The sequence below is a fragment of the Rhagoletis zephyria genome, unplaced genomic scaffold, assembly GCF_001687245.7.
Source record: "Rhagoletis zephyria isolate East Lansing unplaced genomic scaffold, Rhagoletis_zephyria_1.1 Rzeph_scaffold_00072, whole genome shotgun sequence".
In the NCBI taxonomy this organism is placed as follows: domain Eukaryota; kingdom Metazoa; phylum Arthropoda; class Insecta; order Diptera; family Tephritidae; genus Rhagoletis; species Rhagoletis zephyria.
The window spans coordinates 85,341-109,747 of NW_016157156.1; the positions used below are offsets into that span (position 1 = coordinate 85,341).

General features: G+C 41.5%; 1 protein-coding gene across 4 annotated transcripts in view; it reads right to left on the reverse strand.

Moving 5' to 3' along the window:
- Positions 1-19,052: 19,052 nt before the first annotated feature.
- Positions 19,053-24,407, reverse strand: part of Hasp (Hig-anchoring scaffold protein) — a 44,271-nt gene continuing 38,916 nt past the window's right edge. For all 4 annotated transcript variants that reach the window (XM_017627460.1, XM_017627452.1, XM_017627447.1 and 1 more), the window contains exons 15-18: positions 20,505-20,623; positions 20,287-20,446; positions 19,445-20,154; positions 19,053-19,375 (exon numbers count right to left, since the gene is read on the reverse strand). In XM_017627460.1, coding sequence (XP_017482949.1) covers positions 19,176-19,375; positions 19,445-20,154; positions 20,287-20,446; positions 20,505-20,623 — 1,189 coding nt within the window. In that variant the 3' untranslated portion in view covers positions 19,053-19,175. The remainder of the gene's footprint in view (positions 19,376-19,444; positions 20,155-20,286; positions 20,447-20,504; positions 20,624-24,407) is intronic.

The following is a 24,407-nucleotide window of genomic DNA, read 5'->3' on the forward strand; positions in this document are numbered from 1 at the left end:
AAACCAAAAATTCAATACAAAAACTTGAATTGTTTTAACCATAAACGAACATTTGTTTGTGTATATATTTATTTGTCGGTGCATTCAATTAAAATTTCCTCACTTAATTAGGAAACAAACCAAACAGAGTTGATCACAAATTGATCCAGATTTCTATCAGCATCAAATCGATGTTGAATTTGCTTAACTTTTCTTTATCCAAATATGTAATGCAAAATAAAAGAAATCTCGATCGGCGATCACTGAAACGCAGCTAGCAACTGTATACTCGAAAAAGCAATGTTGCCACTTTTTCTCTTTAAACCATGTTCGAATCGTGGAAATTTTGGAAGATCACAGGGTTGCTTTTAGCATTTAGATTCTTAATGCAAAAATGTAGTTGCATTTAGTTGCATTTAGGTGACGAATTTTGTATGGATAAATGTACATTTAGAGTAGCATTTAGAGCTAAATGCGCTAAATGTGCTTTTACGCGTAAGCAAAAACAGCCTATTACACGAAAAAAAAGTTGAATGGCTAAATGTTGGTTGGCGACCAACTTTGTTGAAAGCGATTAGTTGAAAGGCCGTTCGACCAAAAGTAGAAAGCAAAGTTGAACAATGCAAACGCCTTTTTATGGCGAATATTTTTATATATTTTTATATTTTGATAATTTTAGCCAATTTTTTTTCCTGCAACCCTGCGTGAGTTGAACGCAAAGGTTGCCTGAAAAATCGCCTCGTGCGAAAGCCCACGAGCGCAATTCCCTCAATTTCCCCGTTCTTCTTCTTCCTGATAAATATCTGCCATAAAAGAAAAAAATCAAAGCCCATGTTCCACTTGTTGTTGTTGTTGTAGCGGCTACAACAATCCCGCCCAGATCGGTTTATATCTCAGTTGTTGTCGTCGAGTTCCACTAACGGCAGCCCTAAGAAGCGTGCAGCCTCTACGGGGTCGGTCCACAGGGACAACGCCGTTAGGGTTGTTGGCTTTTCCGGGCATGCGAAGAGATGTTTCGAGTCGTTAGGGGTCTCTCCGCATGCCGGACACTCATTCGGCACATCCGCATTTAGCCTACTCAGGTATGAGTTTAACCTGCTGCAGTAGCCAGAGCGAAGTTGGGCTATTGTTGTTCTTGTCTCCCGAGGCAGATGGAGCTCCGTCGGGTCAATGTCCGGTGTTTGTGTGCCTAGAACGGCGTTCACAAGTCTAGAGTCTACATAACTCGAGACAGTCCCTGTGAATGCCGTTCAGGGCCTGTCGGTATGCTGACGGCTCCAGAGGCTGCTTAATGAACCTCTGGACTTCGTCCGTCAGTTCATATAGATGCCTCCTGACTTGCCTTCGCGAGGGCTCCTCTGCAAGCAGCTCTCTGTTTGGGTGGCCACATCTGTGGCTCCCAACCAGAAACTGCTTGCAGAGCATCATGTTATGCTCCTTAATTGGGAGCATTTTCGCCTCGTCATGGAGGTGGTGTTCAAGTGACATCAGGAGGCATCTGGGTGTCCTGAGTGCGGTGTTTTGTGCTGTCTGTAGCTTCATCCACTGCGTCCTACTAGTCCCCGGCGACCAAACTGGTGCTGCGTAGTTTAAAACCGGCCGGGCTTTTTGCCTTGTATGTTGCCAGCAACGTTTCTTTGTCTTTGCCCCAGGCATTGCCGGCTAGCGACTTGAGGACTTTGTTGCGGCTCTGTACTTTGTTGACAATAGCGGTGCGCAGGGAAGGAGAGCAGGCTGTCGAAGGTTACTCCGAGTATTTTGGGGTTATTCACCGTCGGAATTGGTGTATCATCGACGTGAATTCCCAGCGGTAGCCTGACCTCCTTCGTCCAGGTGGTGAACTAGGTCGGAGAGGATTTCGTAGGGGAGAGGGCTGGACACTTTGCAATGAAGAAGCGAGAAATATCGGAGAGATACCACAAGGTCATCAATTCCATTCCCAGTCGCCATGATCGAGCAATCGTCGGCGTAAGAGACAATCGAGACTCCCTCTGGTGGTTTAGGGTTCATTGGGCAGAATGTCGAATCGTCTATCTGCTCAGCCAAATCGGTTCCCCTACGATCGTTTGACAGTCTTGAGTACCAAAGATCGTGGTGCGCATTAAAGTCACCTACTACCATTCGGTTTTCACCTCTGAGGAGCGCACCTTTATCAGGGAGATATCCTGCCGCGCAGCAGGTGACAGGGGGTATATAAACGTTGAATATTTCGAGCTCAACATCGCCTGATCGGATAGCAATGCCCTGACATTCTAGGGTGATATCCCTGCGGTCGATGCCTGCTTCGATAAGACGATACTGCACGGTGTGGTGCGTGATGAACGCTAAGCCACCACCATTATCTCGCTAGCGATCTCGACGGTGCACGTTGTACCCGGCACAATTCAACAATGTTGAATTGCTGTGTAACTTCGTCTCCTGGACCGCAGCTATCAGTATACCATGCCTTCCCATAAAGACGGTTATCTCCTCAATCTTTCTCTTAAGTCCGTTGCAGTTAAATTGAAAGAGCTTCATGTGGTTCGGGAGACCTGTGGGGTGTTAGAGATGTGTTTGGCCGTGACACCGTTGGCTGAGTGCGCTGCTGAGGTGGTTGCCGCCCTGTGATGCTGGTGGGTGGCGTCGAGGTTGGGGTTTGCGACCGTACTGCGCAAAACGGGCCCTCGAAGTTCCTCGTCCAGTCTCGCGTGGTGCGCAGACCTAAAAATGCCCTAAAGTGGCACCAGCCAAGGCAGGTGTTGCACTTGACTGATGTCACATTACGGAATATCCTGGTCTGACATACCGTGCAGATTGTAGTAGGAACCAACAGTTGTTGGCGGCGGCGTGTGGGTGGTGGTGCGGTTGCGTGTGTTCTGTGGTCTGTCGCGACGTGGTCCACTGCCGATGTGTCCGTAGTCCTGAGCAGACTCTGAGGTGACTCCACCCCTCGCAAGCATTGCACTTGACTGAGGTGGAGTTGTGGTGTAGTCGTCCCTGGCATACACAGCAGGTGTAGGTTTCTGGCCTTGGGTTTGACTCGATGCCAGCCCTGAGCAGAAGAAAACGTAGCGAATGTAGTCCTGAGAACAAACAACTTCTGAGATACTTCCTAACGACCTAAACGGGGTTATATCGCCGAAACAACAGCCCTTGCTCGGGTAAAACCCGAGTCATTCCGGTACGTAGAACCGGCTGTCGTGGGAATGCCCCCATGTTCCATTAATTCCAATCGGTGTCTGCACTAGTTTTTTCGATTATTTATCGAAGTGGAAGTCATATTTTATCATCTTTAATACGCCATTTCAGATTTAAGCTTAGTATCCAGCTCTTAAGAAAAGCAAAAACTCCATATAAAATGACGTACAAGAAATGGCTAAGAAATTTTCTTGAGTCAAATTTCCCTAAGGCAGTACGCAGTTCTTCAGAAATTTAGTACGCTTTCTACTACGGTTTTCTAAAGTTTTTTGTGAAAAAAGAGCACAAGGCAACCCAGGTTTGCAACAGAAATATATGCCCGTTCCATTATTTCTTGAGGAAAGAGTGAGGCAACAGGCTGTGCGTTATCAAAAATGTCAAAATTCCTTGGACACACACGCGAAATAATGGCAATTTTTTCTTGACCGTTTTCTTAAGAGCTGGATACTAAGCTTTATTCTTAATTGTCTGCCAAATGAAAATAAAATGAAGAAAAAGTTTTTGTGTAGCAAAACTGCAAACAAAGGATGTAAGAAGTGTCAACGAAAACACCAACAGTCGGTGTGAACAGCCATCAATCCCAAAACTCGTTTTCAGTGTTTTCGTTGTCGATCAGAACATGGTATGAGCTTATTGTTGGTGTTATTTCTGCATTTAAAGTAGCGTTGACGTTTTTGTTTAGGTATAACATTTCAGAGTTATAGGCCAGTACGCAGCTCTCAAGAAAAGCAAAAAATCCATATAAAATGACGTACAAGAAATGGCTAAGATTTCTTGTGTAAAATTTTCTTTAAGGCCCTGTATGCAGCTCTCAAGAAAAGCAAAAACTCCATATAAAATGACGTACAAGAAATGGCTAAGAAATTTTCTTGAGTCAAATTTCCTTAAGGCAGTACGCAGTTCTTAAGGAATTTGCTACGCTTTCTCTACTACGGTTTCCTAAAATTTTTTGTGAAAAAAGAGCACAAGGTAACCCAGGTTTGCAACAGAAATATATGCCCGTTCCATTATTTCTTGAGGAAAGAGTGAGGTAACAGGCTGTGAAGTATCTAAAACGTCAAAATTCCTTGGACACACACACGAAATAATTGCAATCTTTTCTTGACCGTTTTCTTGAGAGCGGCATACAGGCCATTAGGCAGTACGCAGTTCATGAGAAATTTGCTGCGCTTTCTACTACGGGTTTCTAAAGTTTTTTGTGAAAAAAGAGCACAATGAAACTCATGCTTGCAACAGAAATATATGCCCCTTCCATTATTTCTTGAGGAAAAAGCGAGTCAACAGGCTGGTGAAGTATCAGTTGTCAAAATTCCTTGGACACACACACGAAATAATGGCAACTTTTTTTTGACCGTTTTCTTGAGAGCTGCATACCAGCCTTAACGCTAGGCATCAGGAAACGCTCCAACCAACTCTTTTGTATGGAAATGTAGCTTTTGTTTAGGAATGGCAGTAAAGCTGCCTTTACATGAGGCCATTTTCTAGGCGATTCAAAATTGCTCGTGTAAATAGTGATTCAAAAATCGCTTGCCGCAAAGTAGAGAGCAAGTCAACTCTTGCATGCGATTATCGCCTGTAAAAAAATCGCCTCATGTAAAGGCAGCTTAAGGCGGACCTCCATAGCATCAAGAATGATAGAATACAAGATTGCGCCGTCCTGGGCGTTGACATTTGTGTACCACAAGTAAACAAAGAATAGAGCGAAAAGAAGAACGAGTTGAAACAGCCAAAGCAGTTCACTTTACTGCGAAAAATGTGTTCTAATTTTGCTAAATGCGAAAATATGGCATTTTTCACCTAATCTATTAGAGAACAGTGAACATTGTAGTGCACTCCATTGCTTTGTAATTGAGGCTGCTTCAGCAAACGTTTTAGTGCACTCCATTGCTTTGCAATTAAGGCTGCTGCAGAAAAGTGCAGCAGCGTCTCTGCGGGACTGATTAGTTAACTAGCTAATGCGTGGAGCAGAAACAAAATCATTGTGAGGAAATGCTGTTAATATAATAATAGAGAAACATTTTGGGAACGGCTTTGCCGTGCCCTATATACACAAAATGCCCCGATTCGTCCCAGCGCTACACTTGCATCTACGCTTCTTGCATCTTGGCGGTTGTCGCAATTTAACACACAGCACTTCATAGTATTAGTTTTTATGCAGTCCTCAACTCAAAAATCACTCACAAATTGCAAATTAACACGGTTTAAACTGATTTTTCACTTATAATTCAAATTTCTCTTTCGCTGATTTGTAAACAAAGGTTTATTTACAAGTTACCACAACTGTCAAAATCGGCAAAACCAAAGTAGCGGTACCACTGACGGCGCCACCTTTGTTCGCTGCACCGTGGACAGTAACCAATCTTTTTGGGTTGTTGTTGTAGTAGTCGTTGTTGTTGTAGATATATTCACTCCTGAGGAAGGCACGGGGTTGTGTGCTGCTATTTAATGGCCTTCCTAAGACTTTTTCTTAGATTTCAGGGTTGTGTGCTGCATTATTATTAGATAAATAAATTTAAGCATTTGAAAAATCGGGATTTTATTAAGAGAAAATTATAAATGGTGTTGAAAAACCAAACAAACGCCCGTCCGAAAGCTCTATTTTTGTGTGTTGTTAAAATTTATACATGGCGTATTGATGGTAATACAAGCAATGTATTCTTTTGTGGATTTTATGTTATTTGAGAATTTAGACAACGTGCGAGTTGCCAGGTTCTGTTATCAATATAATTAACACAAGCTTTTCTGCGTGGTTGCCTTTCAATAAATAGAATAAACAAATATTCGCAAATAAATTGGATTTATTTTATAACTGACAACTAACGTATGCTTTTTGTTCTTTTCTGCATTTTGATTTTGACTCTTTATTACCGCCAACAACTTTATGTGTATACATATTTACAAGCTGTCAAAATTTTGCGTAGTCCCACGAGCTAGGTAAAAACTATGGCATTCGTATTCACAACGAGAAATCTCAAAATTTTTGTTTGGTCTTTCCAAATTTTCTCTTTTTAATCAGTTGGCAAAGGCCCTCAGTGGCAGCGCTCCGAGCGTTGAGATAGTAATTTCATGTCAATTAGTAGAAAAGTTCCATGTTGAAAAAACTTTTTATTATGGCGAGAAAATTTTACATTTCTGTTGTGCCAATTCGTAACTTTTTACTGCTGGAAATTTTTGACAGTTCCTCTGGTGCAAAAGAAGTTCAGAAATTAAAATCAGAAATTATACAAAAAAGACTTGCCTTTACTGATTTTTATTCTTCTAGAACTAAAAGCTATGCATTTATTAGACGCCTTAGTAATAAAATTAGAACAAAAAAATTCTTCAAAACCGTCAGGCCGGGTTGAAAATTTTCATTCACCTCATAGTTAACAAAACTTTACAATCCGTAGTACTTGTCTATCAATTCGTAAATGCCGTTTGCACAAAAAAGCTTATGAAATGCGTTTTATTTAAGTCGTTTAGAAAATGAGTCATTTGTGTATACCATTTTATGTGGAATTATTCAATAAATTTCGTTTTACACTATACTTTTTGAAACTTTGGAGTTCATTATTTTTTGTTTCTTAAAAGCAACCCTGCGCGCTTGGAAGGCCTGTGTACCAATAATTTCATCCCTAGCATATTCATCCCCGAGGAAGGCAGTCGCCAAATTCACCGAAGGTTGTTTACTGGTTATATTGTGATGAAGCGATTTTCCAGGCGATTCAACATTGCTCTGGGAAAATCGGTCGTGTAAATAGTGATTCAAAAATCGCTTGCCTCAAAGTAGAGAGCAAGCCAACTTTTGCATGCGATTATCGCCTGTCAAAAAATCGCCTCAGGTAAAGGCAGCTTTAGACATTTGAGCTTAGAAGTCAAAATCCATATAACTTTCTTACGTTTTGATGCATTGCTATCCCTACAAGAACAGTGATAGTCATTTGATTGATCATGTGATACTCACTGGTGATGGAGATCTCAATCAAGTACTTCTATCAACTTTTTAAGAGCAATATGAAAAACGTGATGTAAACATTGGTGTACATGTGATCTTCCGTCTTCCTCCAACTTATGGCCTTATTTAATGATCTCTTTTTAACCAACCTAAAATTTGCAAATGTGTTAGTAAGATAAATGAGTATGTGTCAGTTTCCATCACACAACTCTTGTAGGGATGTTGGTTCTGCCATACAAATTTGTATATGCAATTTTTCTGTCAAACGCACGCATACGTATACGCATGGATGCAAAAACCGAAAGAAAGGACAAAAAAATGCAAGAGGAAACGAGAATAAAAACGAGAGGAAGCGAGAAAATGCCGAAAATTCACCAGTGCCTATAGTAGGGCCGCCACAACCGACCAAATGCCTATCGACGATGGAGCACGCGACTGCCCTGCAGATGCGAGCTACTGCACTACATTTAAGTGATTGGCTTACATCACTTGCCAACGTTATATGCGCGGTTAACGATGAATGTCAACATGCCGCTCGTGAGCCCAAATTCATCCATTTGGACGAGACGATTTCGAGAAAATGCCCGTTATGCCAGGTCCAGCACAAGCCCGCTGACTGCAAGCGCCTAATTGAAGCAACGGTGAGCGATCGATGGACTGAAGTTAAATCGAGGCGATTATGTTTCGCCTGCCTGAATGCGGGTGACAGTACCAGCAATTGCAGAAGACGTAAGGTTTGTGGTACCGATGGGTGCAATCGGTCACATCACAGATCGCTCCAGAGTCCCGGTCAGACCTCCCGTCAGCTCCCTCCACGTCATCGTCACGAAGCGCCGCCCGCTCTGCGTCATCACGGTCTACGTCGCCACCGAACAATCTTCATCAGCAACCGCCTGGCGAGAAAGGCGCAACAGTACTAAGTTGTGCTACCAACTCTCCAGAGAAAAAGCTGCTCTATCGCATCTTCCCGGTCACGCTGTACGGAAAGCAACTCCGCGTCGACACCTACGCTTTATTCGATGAGGGCTCATCTATAACGATGCTCGATATTAGCCTTGCAAAGGAGTTAGACTTGCAAGGACGGCCACACAGGTTGCATATTCAATGGTTCGGGGGACATGCGCTACAAGAGCCTACCACTTTGGTTGACCTATATATAAGCGGTGCTGGTATGAAAAAAAGGCACAGACTGCAACGAGTTCACGCCGTACGAAACCTTCAGCTGCCGACAAAAAGCCTTAGCTTGCCAGTGCAGCCCCACTCCGGTGCTACCCCACGACTCCTCATCGGCATAGACAATTGCCACTTGGGTTTATCATCGACCACCATTACGATGAGGAAAAACGGATCATTTGCAGCCAAAACGGAACTAGGCTGGTGGTGTTCGGTCCAGTCAGTATATGCTCGCCTTCGCCCATAACGTGTCTATTTGTGAAGTCCAGTCGGGATGAAGTGCTTCACAACATGGTCGCCGATTTTTTCGAGGCTGAAAGCTTTGGTGTGAGACCATCGCCACCTATCGAAAGCGAGGCCGACATTCGTGCACGAGCCATCTTGGAGTCGACAACCTGTCGTGTTGGACCACGCTTCCAAACTGGACTGCTATGGAAGCACGACGAGGATCAATTGCCAGAGAGCTACGGAATGGCGCTCAATAGGTTAAGGATCGTTGAAAGAAAAATGAGTCGTGATGTTGGATTTGCTGTCGCCTATAAGCAAATCATTAACAGCTACGTTGAGAAGAGTTACGCACGCAGACTAACAACGTCAGAATTCGCTGTGTCGAAGCCACGTACCTGATACTCAGTGTTCCGTTTTGGTTACTTTTAACAAATTTTGGTTATTTTTTTCTTANACTTTTAACCAATTTTGGTTATTTTTTTCTTGTCTGTGAAGTTGGTAAGATATTTCCCATTTTGGTTATTTTTTAAATTTGCTGTAGTTTCTAACTTTTGTATACATACAATAATTAAATCTTTGAAAAATAGTATAAACAAATACATTTATTCTGCTCAATATGGTTATTTAACTAAAGTTATTACTCTAAAATGGCAACTCAAGATTCGACTTATTCCGATAATAATCATGTGTTTACATATGCAAAAGAACCACTGTGTAGCGAACAAAGGTGGCGCCGTCAGTGGTACCGCTACTTTGGTTTTGCCGATTTTGACAGATGTGGTAATTTGTAAATAAACCTTTGTTTACAAATCAGCGGAAGATAAATTTGAATTATAAGTGAAAAATCAGTTTAAATTGTGTTAGTTTGCAATTTGTGAGTGATTTTTGAGTTGAAGACTTTGTAAAAACTAATAAAATGAAGTGCTGTGTGTTAAATTGCGACAGCCATCAAGATGCAAGATGCGTAGGTGCAAGTGTAGCGCTGGGACGAATCGCTGCGTTTTGTGTACATAGGGCACGGCAAAACCGTTCTCGAAATGTTTCTTTATTATGCCATTAACAGCATTTCCTCACAATGATTTTGCTTCTGCTCCGAGCAGCCTGCATTAGCAAGCTAACTAATCAATCCCGCTGAGATGCTGCCGCAGTTTTCTGCAGCAGCCTTAATTGCAAAGCAATGGAGTGCACCAAAACGTTTGCTGAAGCAGCATCAATTGCAAGGCAATGGAGTGCACTAAAATGTTACCTATTCTCTAATAGATTAGAGATTAGAATAGATTAATATTTTCGCATTTAGCAAAATTAAAACACGTTTTTCGCTGTAAGGTGAACTGTTTTGGCAGTTTCAACTCGCTCTTCTTTTCGCNTTTGAATAATACGAGAGTTATTAAGAAGCCGCGAAAAATTATTAGAATTCCGCGCAAAATTGGTGTTTCAAGTTAATTTATACGGGCTCAATTCTATGGATAAGTGAGAAAAAAATACACAATTTTGGTTTTATTTTGCATATGTATTTCCAAAAAACTTTTAAATTAGGTTCGTTATAAGACATAGGCCAGCTACACCTGTCGAGGTTGAGGAGAGTAGCAGCAGCAGTGGCAGCCCCAGCAGTGAAACCAAGTGAGAATATTTGGAATCATTGTGTTAATATTACCTCANCGTTGAGAAGAGTTACGCACGCAGACTAACAACGTCAGAATTCGCTGTGTCGAAGCCACGTACCTGATACTCAGTGTTCCGTTTTGGTTACTTTTAACAAATTTTGGTTATTTTTTTCTTACCTGTGAAGTTGTTAAGATCTTTCCCATTTTTGTTATTTTTAACATTTGCTGTAGTTTCTAACTTTTGTATACATACAATAATTAAATCTTTGAAAAATAGTATAAACAAATACATTTATTCTGCTCAATATGGTTATTTAACTAAAGTTATTACTCTAAAATGGCAACTCAAGATTCGACTTATTCCGATAATAATCATGTGTTTACATATGCAAAAGAACCACTGTGTAGCGAACAAAGATGGCGCCGTCAGTGGTACCGCTACTTTGGTTTTGCCGATTTTGACAGATGTGGTAATTTGTAAATAAACCTTTGTTTACAAATCAGCGGAAGATAAATTTGAATTATAAGTGAAAAATCAGTTTAAATTGTGTTAGTTTGCAATTTGTGAGTGATTTTTGAGTTGAAGACTTTGTAAAAACTAATAAAATGAAGTGCTGTGTGTTAAATTGCGACAGCCATCAAGATGGAAGATGCAAGATGCGTAGGTGCAAGTGTAGCGCTGGGACGAATCGCTGCGTTTTGTGTACATAGGGCACCGCAAAACCGTTCTCGAAATGTTTCTTTATTATGCCATTAACAGCATTTCCTCACAATGATTTTGCTTCGGCTCCAAGCAGCCTCCATTAGCAAGTTAACTAATCAATCCCGCTGAGATGCTGCCGCAGTTTTCTGCAGCAGCCTTAATTGCAAAGCAATGGAGTGCACCAAAACGTTTGCTGAAGCAGCATCAATTGCAAGGCAATGGAGTGCACTAAAATGTTACCTATTCTCTAATAGATTAGAGATTAGAATAGATTAATATTTTCGCATTTAGCAAAATTAAAACACGTTTTTCGCTGTAAGGTGAACTGTTTTGGCAGTTTCAACTCGCTCTTCTTTTCGCTCTATTCTTTGTTTACTTGTGGTACACAAATGTCAACGCACAGGACGGCGCAATCTTGTATTCTATCATTCTTGCAAAAGAACAGTAAAAGTTCGAGGGTGCAACTATTATCGGTGAATTAATCGCCAAGTTTTTGAAACGGCCCCGCAGTTACACCATTTCTATGTTCTTTGCACACACCTACATAGTATGTACCTGAAATGACATTTGAATAATACGAGAGTTATTAAAAAGCCGCGAAAAATTATTAGAATTCCGCGCAAAATTAGTGTTTCAAGTTAATTTATACGGGCACACAATTATACACAATTTTGGTTTTATTTTGCATATGTATTTCCAAAAAACTTTTAAATTAGGTTCGTTATGAGACATAGGCCAGCTACACCTGTCGAGGTTGAGGAGAGTAGCAGCAGCAGTGGCAGCCCCAGCAGTGAAACCAAGTGAGAATATTTGGAATCATTGTGTTAATATTACTTACATATGTATGTATTTGTTTTATAATATACAGAATACATAATATACATGGTCGGCTAAAGACTACTTCAAATGAATACATACTCAGATAGTACATATATAAATACCTCGTATATGCGGAATCCAATACCACGTCATGTATGTACAATAAAAAAGGGATTTGGTAATTATCTTTCCANAGGGATTTGGTAATTATTTTTCCATTACTGCTTACTTTATTAATTTAAGTTAAGATTAATAATAATAATCTTATAGCAAGTAGGTTCAAGGGAAATACCATTCCACAGTTTTGAAAAAATCGGTTTTTCACGCTTTTGTAAAATTTATTTACTATCGTATACGCGGTACTGCGTTTGGCGTATACGAGGTACTTTGCGCTGAGCGACGATATAGTTCAATACAGTCCAAATTTTAATTGTTTAATCTTAATTACAAAATATTTACAATGTGGTTGTTCACGCTGATTAGGTATTTCATCAAAGAAGTTGGAAACTGTGTACCTATGTACTTATTTAAAAACGTCATTTAGAGTCTGGTAATGTTAAAGATATTAACATACATATGCACCTAATACGGGAAGCCTGATTTTCTAAAATATGTATTTATATATATACTTATATATGAATGTATTTCATTTATTTTCAGCCTTAAAAGGATTTCCTTTTCAAAAATGCAAATAAAAACTGATTTTCTTTGGTTTGTAAAATTTGTATAAACGTACTATATAAAAGAATTTGTGATGACATGAGTTATTAATCTAATAAAAAAATTGGTTATTTTTCCTTACATTTGGTAACCTTTTCGTCAAATCTTGGTTAGAAAGTTCTTTTAGCGGCGGCAACACTGCTGGTACTTGCCGCATTTCGCGGTAGTGAATCCGAACAAGCCGTCCAAACTGCGAATCGTGTTCGACACTGCCGCCGAGGCCAATGGTATCTCTTTAAACAGTCGTCTGCTTAAGGGGCCACACGAATACAAACCGTTACCGTCTATTCTTTCCGGTTACGTGAAAGGGCAGTTGGCTTGTGTGGCGACATCAGGGAAATATTCCACCAAGTGCTTGTACGCCCAGAGCATAGACGCGCCCAACGATGTGTATGATGACGTTTGGAGCCGCTTGCTCACCTTGTACGCTATAACTGCTATTTTAGAAAATTATTACGTGGACGACTTCGTAGATAGCTTCAACTCGCCAAGGGAAGCCATCGACATCGGGCCACAGGTAAGAGGATTCACATGGGCGCCGGCTTCGAGCTTCGCAATTTTACACCGAACTCGACGGAGGTGGTTGCTGCATTGGATGGCGTTGACGTCGATAAGGCTATTGTGGTAGAGTACGGTCTGGGCTCTGAGCGGGTATTGGGTTTGCATTGGAACTCAACGACTGACAACTTTAAATTTCGACTCAAATTCAATAACGTGAGTGAAGCGGTGATGAGCGGTACTAGATGTCCTATGAAAAGGGAGCTCCCCAGTGTGATTATGTCCATATTTGATCCGCTGGGGCTCCTGGGTAACTGTGTTGTCGCGGCGAAGCTGCTAATGCGAGAGGTGTGGAGGCACGAAACGCGCTGGGATGAGCCACTTCCAGTTAACATTAGTGCGTAATCAAGTATACCTGTCCTCGATTCTACTTCCTCAACGGTGCGCCGGAAACACTACAGCCACACCTACACACATTTGTTGACGCCAGCGAGAACGCCTTTGCTGCCGTCATGTATTGGAGAGCCAAGAACGCTCATGGTGAGGTGGAGGTTGCCTTTATTTGCGCGAAATCTAAGTGGGCTCCATTGAAGCCGCCTACTGTACCGCGCTTAGAGCTGAAAGCTGCCGTTTTAGGAACGCGGCTACAGCAAGCCGTATGCGAAGCATACTCCCTTAAACTCGATAAACGTTTCCTTTGGTGTGATTAAACGACGGTCATTAAATGGGTTCGAAGCGAGCACCGTAAATAAAAGCCGTTTCTTCAGCACAGAATTGGTGAAGTTTGGTGGACGAAGCCACGCGCGCGTACCATGCAATCGTGTTTGTACCTACTGCGCGCTGGGGACAAGGTCCGTGGTTTCTGCGAGAAGAGGAGCATGCCTGGCCCTCCGAAGATGCAGCTTCCCCCGAATCAGAAGAGCACGATAAAGAGCTACGACCACAAGACGCACTAACCATCGTAAGTCAAAATTTCTTAAACTTTAATCGCTTCTCTCATACAACAGGTTGTTAAGGACTACAGCCTGGGTTATACTGTTCGTCAAAACCTGTCGCCGAATCCAAATTAAGACTCCCTACGCTCTAAGTGCTGGCGATCTCGAAGCGGCGAAACTGCTCCTATGTCGACTGGTTCAGGGCGAATCCTTCTCTGAAGAAATTCAGCACATACGCGATGGACAAGACATAACGCGGCACAGCTCGTTGCTGCAATTGCTGCCATACCTAGACGAGGATGGCGTACTACGTGCTCGCGGCCGCATTGATGCCACCAGCTGGCTTCCGATCTACACGAGGCGCCCCATAATATTGCCACCCACTCACGCATATACGACGTTAGTCACAGCACATCATCACGTTCTCAGGGGCCATCAAAAGTCTGAAGCTACTATATGCGCCATCCGCCGCGTTTACTGGGTACCTCGGCAAAGGACGCTCCTGCGCAACGTCATCGCCAGCTGTAATGTATGCCGCCTCCGTCAGGTGACACCGGTTCCACCACTAATGGGGCCGGTTCCCATCGATACACTGGCATGGACTATTTTGGACCCCTCAACGTAACAGTATGGCGCAGCACCGAAAAGCGGTGGGTGGCACTTTTCACCTGCCTTACCACACGAGCAGTGCACTTGGAAATGGCACACGACTTGAGCACTGACTCCTGTATCATCGTCCTTCGCAACTTTGTTAACCGCAGAGAAGTGCCTGTGAGGTTGAGATCGATAACGCGAAAAACTTCGTTGGCGCCAATAATGAGGCCAAACGATTTACTGAAGTTTTCGACTGCGTGCGTGTGCAGGGTGAATTGTCGCAACGAAGCATCGATTGGGTATTTAACTCGCCGCTTAACCCAGCTGAAGGAGGCGCCTGGGAGAGGATGGTGCAATGCGTTAAGCGAGTGTTGCGTCAAATGCTCAAAGAAGTCGCCCCACGTGAGTACACACTCAATTGCTTCCTGCTCGAGGCGGAAAACGTCGTCAACTCACTGCCTCTCACGCACCTGCCATCTCTCCCAACCAAAAGCAGCCGTTAACGCCGAACGATTTCCTGCTGGGGTCAGCCAATGCTGCGCATACGCCCAGTGTGACCGAAATACCATCCAGACCCCCTGCTATACGTCAGCAGTGGCGTATCGCTCGTCAACTCAGAAACCATTTCTGGAAGAGATGGGTGCTGGAGTATCTCACGACTCTAACACGTCGTGAGAAGGGGTGTCAACCAACAAAACCGTTGAAGGAAGGGGACTTAGTATTCCTGTGCGCCCCTAACGTTCCAAGAAGGCAATGGTGTCGAGGCGTGGTGGAGCAGTTGTATCCTGGCAAAGATGGTGAGACACGACAAGTTGATGTGCGCAAGGGAACTGCAGGCTGCCCTCGCAATCATCGCAGTCGCTGTCACAACCACCGCGACTGCTCTCATTGCCACGCTCTTCGCTACGACTGACGCGTAGCACTGCCAACCTTGCTGTCAGCAGTAGGGAACTGTAGGCTGCCGTCGCAATCATCGCAGTCGCCGTCACAACCACCGCGACTGCTCTCATTGCCATGCTCTTCGCTCCGACTGACGCGTAGCACTGCCAACCTTGCTGTCACCAGTAGCGCTCCCGTCGCCGTACAATTACCCACCGAATAATCTCCGACACCGACTGCCGACTCTCTCTCTTTATCTCCCTCTCTCCCCTGCACGACAAGTTGCCGGTATTCTAGATAGCCGCGTGCGTGTGTGGGTACGTGTGGGACTTTCGCTGGACTCTGGATCGGCAGAGCATACCTCAGCTTTCGACAAAACCCACCTCATAAGGTAGACCAAGATCTTGCATGCCCGTCAGAAACGAATTCTAAGCACTAAGTTTGCCTAATTTCAGCAATAAGGACATTGTGACGGTTAGACTGGAGGGCCGCCCTCACAATCGCAGCGTGAGATCATAGCCGTTGCGATACGAAGGAAAGCCGATGTTATTATTGGATCGGATGCAAATTCGAAGCAATCGTGTTGGTGAAGCTCAGACATCAACTACATCAAGATATCACTACAAGAGGTCCTTGACCTTACCCTACTCTCGTCTTCTGTAAAATCCCGTATTTCCAATTGGAGAGTTCTTGATGCTTGCTCCTCCGACCATTCAGTTTACCCTAGACGAAGATCATTATGGAGGTATCCCTTTTAGCGGTTTTCGGATAACAAATTGGGACCTATATAGCAAAAAACTGCAGGAACCAACTCCCATGAAGCCCAGGGGGCTTTTACCCTTCCTCAGGATAGTCGTGATAAACAACGTCCTGGAGGAGTTGGAAACGAAAGGATGCCATGTTATTGCCTACGCGGATGATGTGGGACTCATCGTCAGGGGAAAGTTCGTGGCCATTCTGTATGATATGCAAGGGTTTCAAAACTTGGTAACAGATTGTTCTGCTAGTTGCGGACTTACTAAAAATCCTGGAAAGACGGAGTTCGTGCTATTCACAAGGAGGCACAAAGTCCCTCATGCCCAGGCTCGCTCAATAAGGAGTGTTTCAGTTGTTCTTTCTGACAGGGTCAAGTTCTTGGGCGTGATCCTGGACGAGGAGTTATCAAGAAAGCCAAATATTGAGGAGCGAGTAAAAAACGGCATCTTTGGCTCTTTACTGCTGTAAAAATATCATAGGGAAGAGTTGGGGCCTCTCTCCAAAAGTGATATACTGACTATATGAAACCATAATCAAACCAATCGTGTTATATGGGGTCATTGCCTCACTGGAAAAGTCTACTCTTGTTATGAAGCTAGAGCGCGTGCAAAGGACAGGCTTCGTTGGAATTAGCGGAGCGTCCGAACCTCTCTTACTGTAGCGCTAAATGCTGCAGGTAAATATGTATGATGGACAAGTGGCAATCAGGGCACTGTGATCGCTAATGGTACGATCGAAACTGGTCGGGAAATGTCTGAACTCTCTCTTAATTGCCTCGGAATCAAGCAAATTTGGGTCTCAGAAAACAGTAATATTGCTGCAATTGTAGTGCTGAACTGGCTAGGAAGGACACCCTCGATGCCATCACTTTGGATAGGGAGGGCATATCAGTTACGTTGGTAACCTGCGGCCTGCTCATGGACAAATAAGCGCACGTGGGCTTAGCGGGTGCTGGGCGAAAGTCCCGACATGTAATGTTGGCCGGTTGTTGACCGCAGGCGGTAAGGGAGCTTCTGTAACTGGCTAAGCGCCAGCTCTCGATTCTTGCAGGTGTACTGACTACGGTTTAAGCACCTCGGTGCGCATTTCATTCCGAAAAGCGCTCCGGAATGGACATTAGTTGCCTGCCTGATCTTCTTCGCTGAAAAGTTAGTAGCAATTTCTATTATCGATGAAACGGTCATGCGACCGTGGCGAAGGCACGAACTTACAGACCTCAACAAACACTTAACTCCGGACAGTCATGTGATGTCCTCTGACGTCTCCTGGCTTCTCTCCTCATCAGGATATGAGTATGTATGTACATACACATGCATGTAGGCCGACGTCAGCTTAAGAACCAGCTTTCCTCTAATCACATCAGACGACATCTTTTTAACAAAAAAAAAAAAAAAACATTGAGATCCCCCTGGTGTACGGCTAGGTTTGAATTTATGCACTGAGGTAGAGATTCTGCTTCAGATGTAAGTAGAAAACACATCTTCAGCTTGTGAAACAACCCTGCTAAACTAATTACCTTAATTCCTTGCCCTCAAATTAATTCCGCGATCTTGCTTTGAACGGAGCGTGCTGAAGCAGCATGTTTTCTGGGACTACTCTCAGTTGAGCTTGACGCCCATAACCAATGGTTTAGCCGATCTATGCAATGTTAAGAAAGCGGCTACAACAAAAATTTAGGTTCCAGGTCTAATTTGGAGCCAACGCATGTTTCCTGGGACTACCCTCAGTTGAGCTTGACGCCAACGACCAATAATTCGGAGCGATCGGTGTAAAATCATGATAACGCTTCCAGACGCCTTACGAAGATCCTTGTGTATAATAAGTTTCCGAGAGCAAAAGGCAAGACTGTGTACCAGAAAAAGTTTGCCATACACCCCTGAGTCGTGAAGTATTTTTGCAAGGAAATTTCGATTTTTTTAATTTTTCGCCATATTTTCGGCATTTACAGTCGAAAAAAAATTTTTTTGTTACAAAGTTCATTGACCTCAGGTAGCCCTTTCTAGCAATTACCGACCAGATCTCAGTTCGTATCACCCTAGCGTACCACCAAAATGTCAGTAAGTTAAAGTTCGTTAGATATCATTACACTTTTGCTAAGGAAGTAGGTGTCACCGAATAATATAAAAAGACAACAAATAGGTTCGGCCAAATAAAAATTTTTTTTTCAGGAATTTTTTGATGTGGCTTATAGGCGACAAAGTGAAAATCAGCTGAAAAGGAAAGCAGAAAACCAAAATGTTTTCGCTCTTGGCTAAATTGACGTGTTGAGTAATCATTAAAGTGGTCCAAAAATGTATGTAAAAAAAATAAGGTCGGATTTTTAATGCCGCCACCCCCTAGGATTGTTATATACCGAAAAAAATATACCCATATTTTTTTATTTTGAAATAAAAAATAATTTAGGTAGTGCTCAAAGCGCTCAAAGTTTTCCATGTATTTTATATGGAGAAAAAAACATCTTTTCGTAGAAATAGTGTAGACTTCTTGAAAATCAATATTTTTCGATCGGAAAACTTTACTTATCTTCAGGAGATTCCCAGTAATAATACTCAATTGTTTCTTTAACAATTTTTTCATGGTAACTATATTTTATAGGTCCTCCAAAGCCCTTAGAAAATGCAATGGGGGGGTCAATAAAAAATCTTTAATCATAAAAAATGGTTAAATAAACAATTGGATATTAGTCTCCTGAAGAGAACCATAGTTTTCCCGTCGAAAAATATTGATTTTCAAGAGTTTTATACCATTTCTACGAATAATTGTTTTTTCTCCATATAAAATACATGGAAAACTTTGAACGCTTTGAGCACTCCCTAAATATTTTTTGATTTCAAAATAAAAAAATAGGGGTATATTTTTTTCGATATGGATCAATCCTAGGGTGTGCCGGCATTAAAACTCCACTTTATTTTTTTGGACCACTCTAGTAATCATTGACGATTTGTTACGTTAGTTAAGTTAAGTTTATGTAGAGTAACTGAACCTTTAATGTACTTTTTAATTTTACTTTTAATTTTTTGTTTTGTTTTTTATTACTTTTATTAAAACCGCTATGCGTTTACAATCCAATCGATACGTTTTTTGTTCTGTTTTGTTTTATAATTTTCGTCCGGAAGGAATCAAAAATTGTTGATCTGCGAGAATATATTTCGTAGTGTTGGCGTTACACTTTTTACTTAACCCATGAAATTTAGATGTTTGTTCACTTGTTCGGCTGTGGCACATGTTGGTATAGCGTTCGACCACTTGCCGTTTTTCAAACATTTTAGCACCTTAGCGCCACGTAACTCCAGCCCGGCATCACAAGTGAATGTAACACTTTCCCCAATTGCATAATAAAACTTGACCGATGACATGCGACCGCTGATAACGGTACCTGGAGAGAAATTATAGAAAACTATGTAGTAGGAGAAAAAAGAGGTAAGTTGATATTGCAAAATTCTACCAGGATAAGAACAGGCCTGCACACATTTTGGCAATCCACCCGACCAACGTCCATTATCTTGACAAGCTATGATCGGCTGTCCTTGCATCATATACTCAGGATTACAATTGAATTGCACGACATCTCCAGCACGATATGGAGCCGATCCTTGCGCATAGCCATTAAGTGGTGCGCCGGGATTATCACACTGCACCTCCACGCAAGTGGGAAAAGGTGTTGCCCATTCGCCAGTCGGCAAGCAGATGGCTTCAGCAGGGCCGCGCAAACCATAGCCCGAAGCGCATGAAAATGCCGCTCTTCCGCCCACCTCACGCGATAACACCGCAACTCGTGGTGAACTTATATTGTTCGGCAATGGAATATCACCGCATTCGACACTTTCACACACTGGCAACGGGGCACTCCAATTGCCGCTGGGCAAACAAAATAGCTCTGATGCGCCAATCAATGAATTTCCATTTGCGCAGGAGAGTAGAACGCGTGTACTTAATTTGGTGTCATTTGTATTTACAATTAGACCACGACGCTGTGGAATCTCTGGGCAATTAATTGCTTTTACAACCACTTCCACTGAGTGTTCATGTCGAGCCGGCGTTTGACAGGAATAAACTCCAGTATCTTCATCAATTGCATTAAATATAGTTAATCGATATTCTAGAGTAGCATCACGACCTTCATCCGCTTCGGTGACCCAGCCTTCGGAGTAATTTCTATAAAAATAGTAATGAAAGATGATTCATTCAGTCCTGTGAATATCGGCACCAGTTTTCCAGTGCAACTTCATTCTTGGTCATTTTATGCTGCTCTGGAAACCCAATCGCAAATATCTTGAAACAAATTACCTGAATTCATGGCTAACATTCCATTTTGGATTTCCAAACCGTCTCATCCAAAGACATTCCATGTGCAGAGTTGTACCCGGATAGACAATAAGCTTGCCGTCATTACTCTGCGCTATCGGCCCATTTTGATGCCTGAAGAGTATAGTTGGCGCCTTTTCCACTGTAAAGCAAAGATTTAATAAAAATTGAGATTTGTTTTTTTTTTGTTATTTCCATACTAGCATAGTCGTTTTCCTGATTCAATCCATGACATGCTGGCTTATTGCCCGTCCATTCAGAATGAATGCAGGTTCTTTCACTACTGCCGACCATTGAGAACTTTCCAATATCCACACATCTAGATGTACAAGAGGGGAATTGAGCTATAAATAGTGTGGTTATACTTACATAAGTGTAAAAATTACATAATAGGTGTGATTTTTGATTTCTTATGAATGGAAAATATTAAGATTTTCTTATTATATAAGAGTAGATTATTATTAAGAGGGAGTATACTGAAAATAAAATCTGCGTAAATATAACGAAACCTTGCGTACATTTTACGAAGGTTTTCGTAATTTTGAGCCACGAAAGTTTTCGTTGATTGTACAAAACCGTTTTCGTACATACTACGAAAATATGAGACATCGGATCTTAGTACATTTTACGAACGAATTTCGTACTACTTACTAAAGTATTTCGTACTACTTACTAAAGAATTTCGTACTATTTCTTTATTTTTTTTACGAAATTTTTGTAAAATGCAAAAAATAGTTCGTATATTTAACGAAATTATTTTCCTAAAATCTGCGGTTGTTAAGTAGAACTTCCGATTGCTTTCATTCACCACACTGTAAAAAACATAAGACGAATTATAACACAACACTTATTTTGTTTTTATTCCTAATATTAAGCGGTTTTCTTTAACAAAATGTTTTACAATGTTTTTATGTGGAGGGGCTTGCCGTTGATAGCTAACTGATGAAATTGCCTATTTATGAAGTCCCACATTGCAGAGCTCAGCGTGGGCGATGTTAAAAACATTGTATGCTTAAAAGCATTTATCCACAGCCTTAAGATTTAATTTTATATTGTATTTTTATCCAGCAAAAGCTTCTTAAAACTTTTAAAATTATATTAGACGTTTCACAGCAGCCAACTAGTAATTTTNGCGTGGGCGATGTTAAAAACATTGTATGCTTAAAAGCATTTATCCACAGCCTTAAGATTTAATTTTATATTGTATTTTTATCCAGCAAAAGCTTCTTAAAACTTTTAAAATTATATTAGACGTTTCACAGCAGCCAACTAGTAATTTTGCAATGACACGCGATACATAAAAATATGATGAAATATTAAACTGCCGGTAATTTAGTATATTGTACGAAAATATTTGTCTGTTGTACGAATTAAAAAAAAATGTTTCTACATTGCTCATATATGCCTTTGTTAGTTTGACTGCAGGTACTACAAAAATATATTTCCTAGTCACGCGCATTTTGAGTAGCTCAATTTGCAACTAACTAAAAATGGTGGAAAGTAAAATCCGAAGTAATAAATTGATACGAAGCGAGGAGATAACAAGGTTAGGTAGTGAAAAGCTACGTATTCAGCATCTTAAGTTGTAGCCAGTGTTGCCAGGTCTTCGGCATGAGAAAACGTCCCTCTTGGTCTGAAAAAACGTCATTTCCTACCCAAAAACGTCTTTTTCAAATGAATGTACAAAAAAGTGTTCTTATTTAAACTTTTATTGTATACAAAGGTACATATCGAGCCCTAACCGCCAAAATAACGTAAGCGTAATTTTTTTCAAAATTTTCTTGTTGATGCAGAAATATTCCTAGAGCATCGAGATGCATTTCTGCATCAAAAAGAAAATTAAAAAAAAAGTCGCTTACGTTATTTTGGCGGTTAGGGCTCGATATGTACGTAAGATATATTAAAATATCATTTCGACAGAGCACATTTAAAATTCATTGTAAACTGGTTTGAGATCGTTAATATAAAAATCATTTTATACATACACTTGTGATCAGCTGATTAAGTCATCAACATTTTGATCGATTTTGGCTGTTTCTCTTTCGTTTATTTAATCTTTATTATTTTTCCATAAAAGCCAAGCTCATTAGCAAACCAAATATAAATCCACAAAAATTGTGCAAAAATTATAAACAACCTGCAAATTTTCAGCTAGATTTTTAACTTTCGTTTCAGATTTTTTAGCCCATTAAATTTCAGGGCAATAATGTGCAAGTTTAAAGGGGCTAAATAATCGCGTTGATTTTTAATATATTTTTTTTTTTCTTGTAGAAATTTGGTTAGGGGCTCGGTTATCGAAAATGCTAAATTACGTTCTGCTAAGAAGGAGCATAGCAATAGGTCCATTCAGTATCAAAAAATCGTTACGAATTGTTACTAGTACCTGCAAGTTTTTACTGGAAATGCATTCAATAACCCAAAATATTTGCAAGAGGGAGCGAATTCGAGAGCGTAACAAGCCGAGAGAGCTGCAAATTCTTGCAAGTAAAAATTTTACTAGCAGGAATTTGCAGGAGTCTAAAAGTAAGGTTATGTTTCAAATTCAAATGTAAACAAACTGTTTAAGAGGATGATTTGATGAAACATAATTAGTGAAATGAAAATATGGATAAAAAATTTAAATCTATTGTATATTTTTTTTATTTTTATGACGATGGGAACTATTCCCAATTAAAAAGAAAATTGCGCGCCAAAACTTAACCGTCAGAAAGTGTCAAAATGGCTTAAGTTGCAAGTTTTTACTAGTTTTGCGTTCAATAACTTTTTCTGAAAATTTCTCTTGCTCTCAATTTTACTCTCTATTTTCAATAGGGCAAAGTCAACAGGTGACTGGACCGCCTACAAGTCAGCCCTAACCGCTTACAACTGTGAGCTCAGAAGGTCTAAAAGGGCTACGTGGCGTGAGCACTGCGGAAGTATTTCCTCTCTTCCAGAGGTGCATCGCCTTCAGAAGGCCCTTAAACTAGATCATCTGAAAGTCCTATGCACTTTGAAAAGACCAGATGGTACCTNGGAGGACTAGAGGCCTAGCAGGAAGAATCGTCAGTGTGGAAAAGATATCGTGGGCCATTTCAACCTTTAGTGCATATAAATCCCCTGGTCCAGATGGTATCTACCCATGCCTGCTGCAGAAGAGATTGGGCTTAATATCTGGGCCACTAGTCAGATTGCTGAGAGCAAGTCTCTTACTTGCTCACATACCAACAACATGGAGTGAAGTCAAAGTGGTCTTTATACCCAAAGTGGGGAAAAACTAAGCACAACTCCCAAAGGCGTATAGGCCAATTAGCCTCAGTTCCTTTCTAGTAAAGACATTAGAAAAACTTATTGACTTTCACATAAGGGATAACTTTCTCAGGAATAAGCCTCTGTGTCAGAGTCAGCACGCATACCAGGCAGGCAAATCTACTATTACTGCAATACATAGCCTAACTCAAGTCATTGAAAAGGCATTGCGGTATAAACAGATAGCTTTGTGTGCATTCCTGGACATATCAGGTGCTTTCGACAATACGTCTTATGAAGCAATATCGACAGCTATGATACGAAAGGATATTCCTGTCCTTCTAACGGATTGGATCATAAGCATGTTGAGATCCAGAACCATAATGCGGAACTAGGAGACAACAGGCAAGCAGTAACTGCCACCCGTAGCTGTCCACAAGGGGGAGTCTTATCGCCCATACTTTGGACACTGGTTGTTGACGAACTTTTTGAAAAGCTAAATGGCAATGGATTCAAGGCGTATGGATATGCAGATGACCTAGTCATCTACGTTGTCGGCTGGCATGAGGACACAATTTGTTCCAGATTGCAAGCTGCGCTCAGTCTAACGGAAGACTGGTGTGCTTCAAAGGGATTGTCAATAAACCCGCAGAAGTCCACCGTTGTCCCATTTACCAATAGAAGGAAAGTCAACTTGACTAAACCCACTTTGGCAGGGACAGAAATTGAGTTCTCAGAAGAGGCGAAGTATCTAGGGGTAACTCTGGACAAAAGGCTCAATTGGAACTCACATCTCCTTAACATTACCAACAAGGCTACAAGGGCGTTTTATGCCTGCCAGAGACTCCATGGTAAAACTTGGGGAATATCACCCAAAC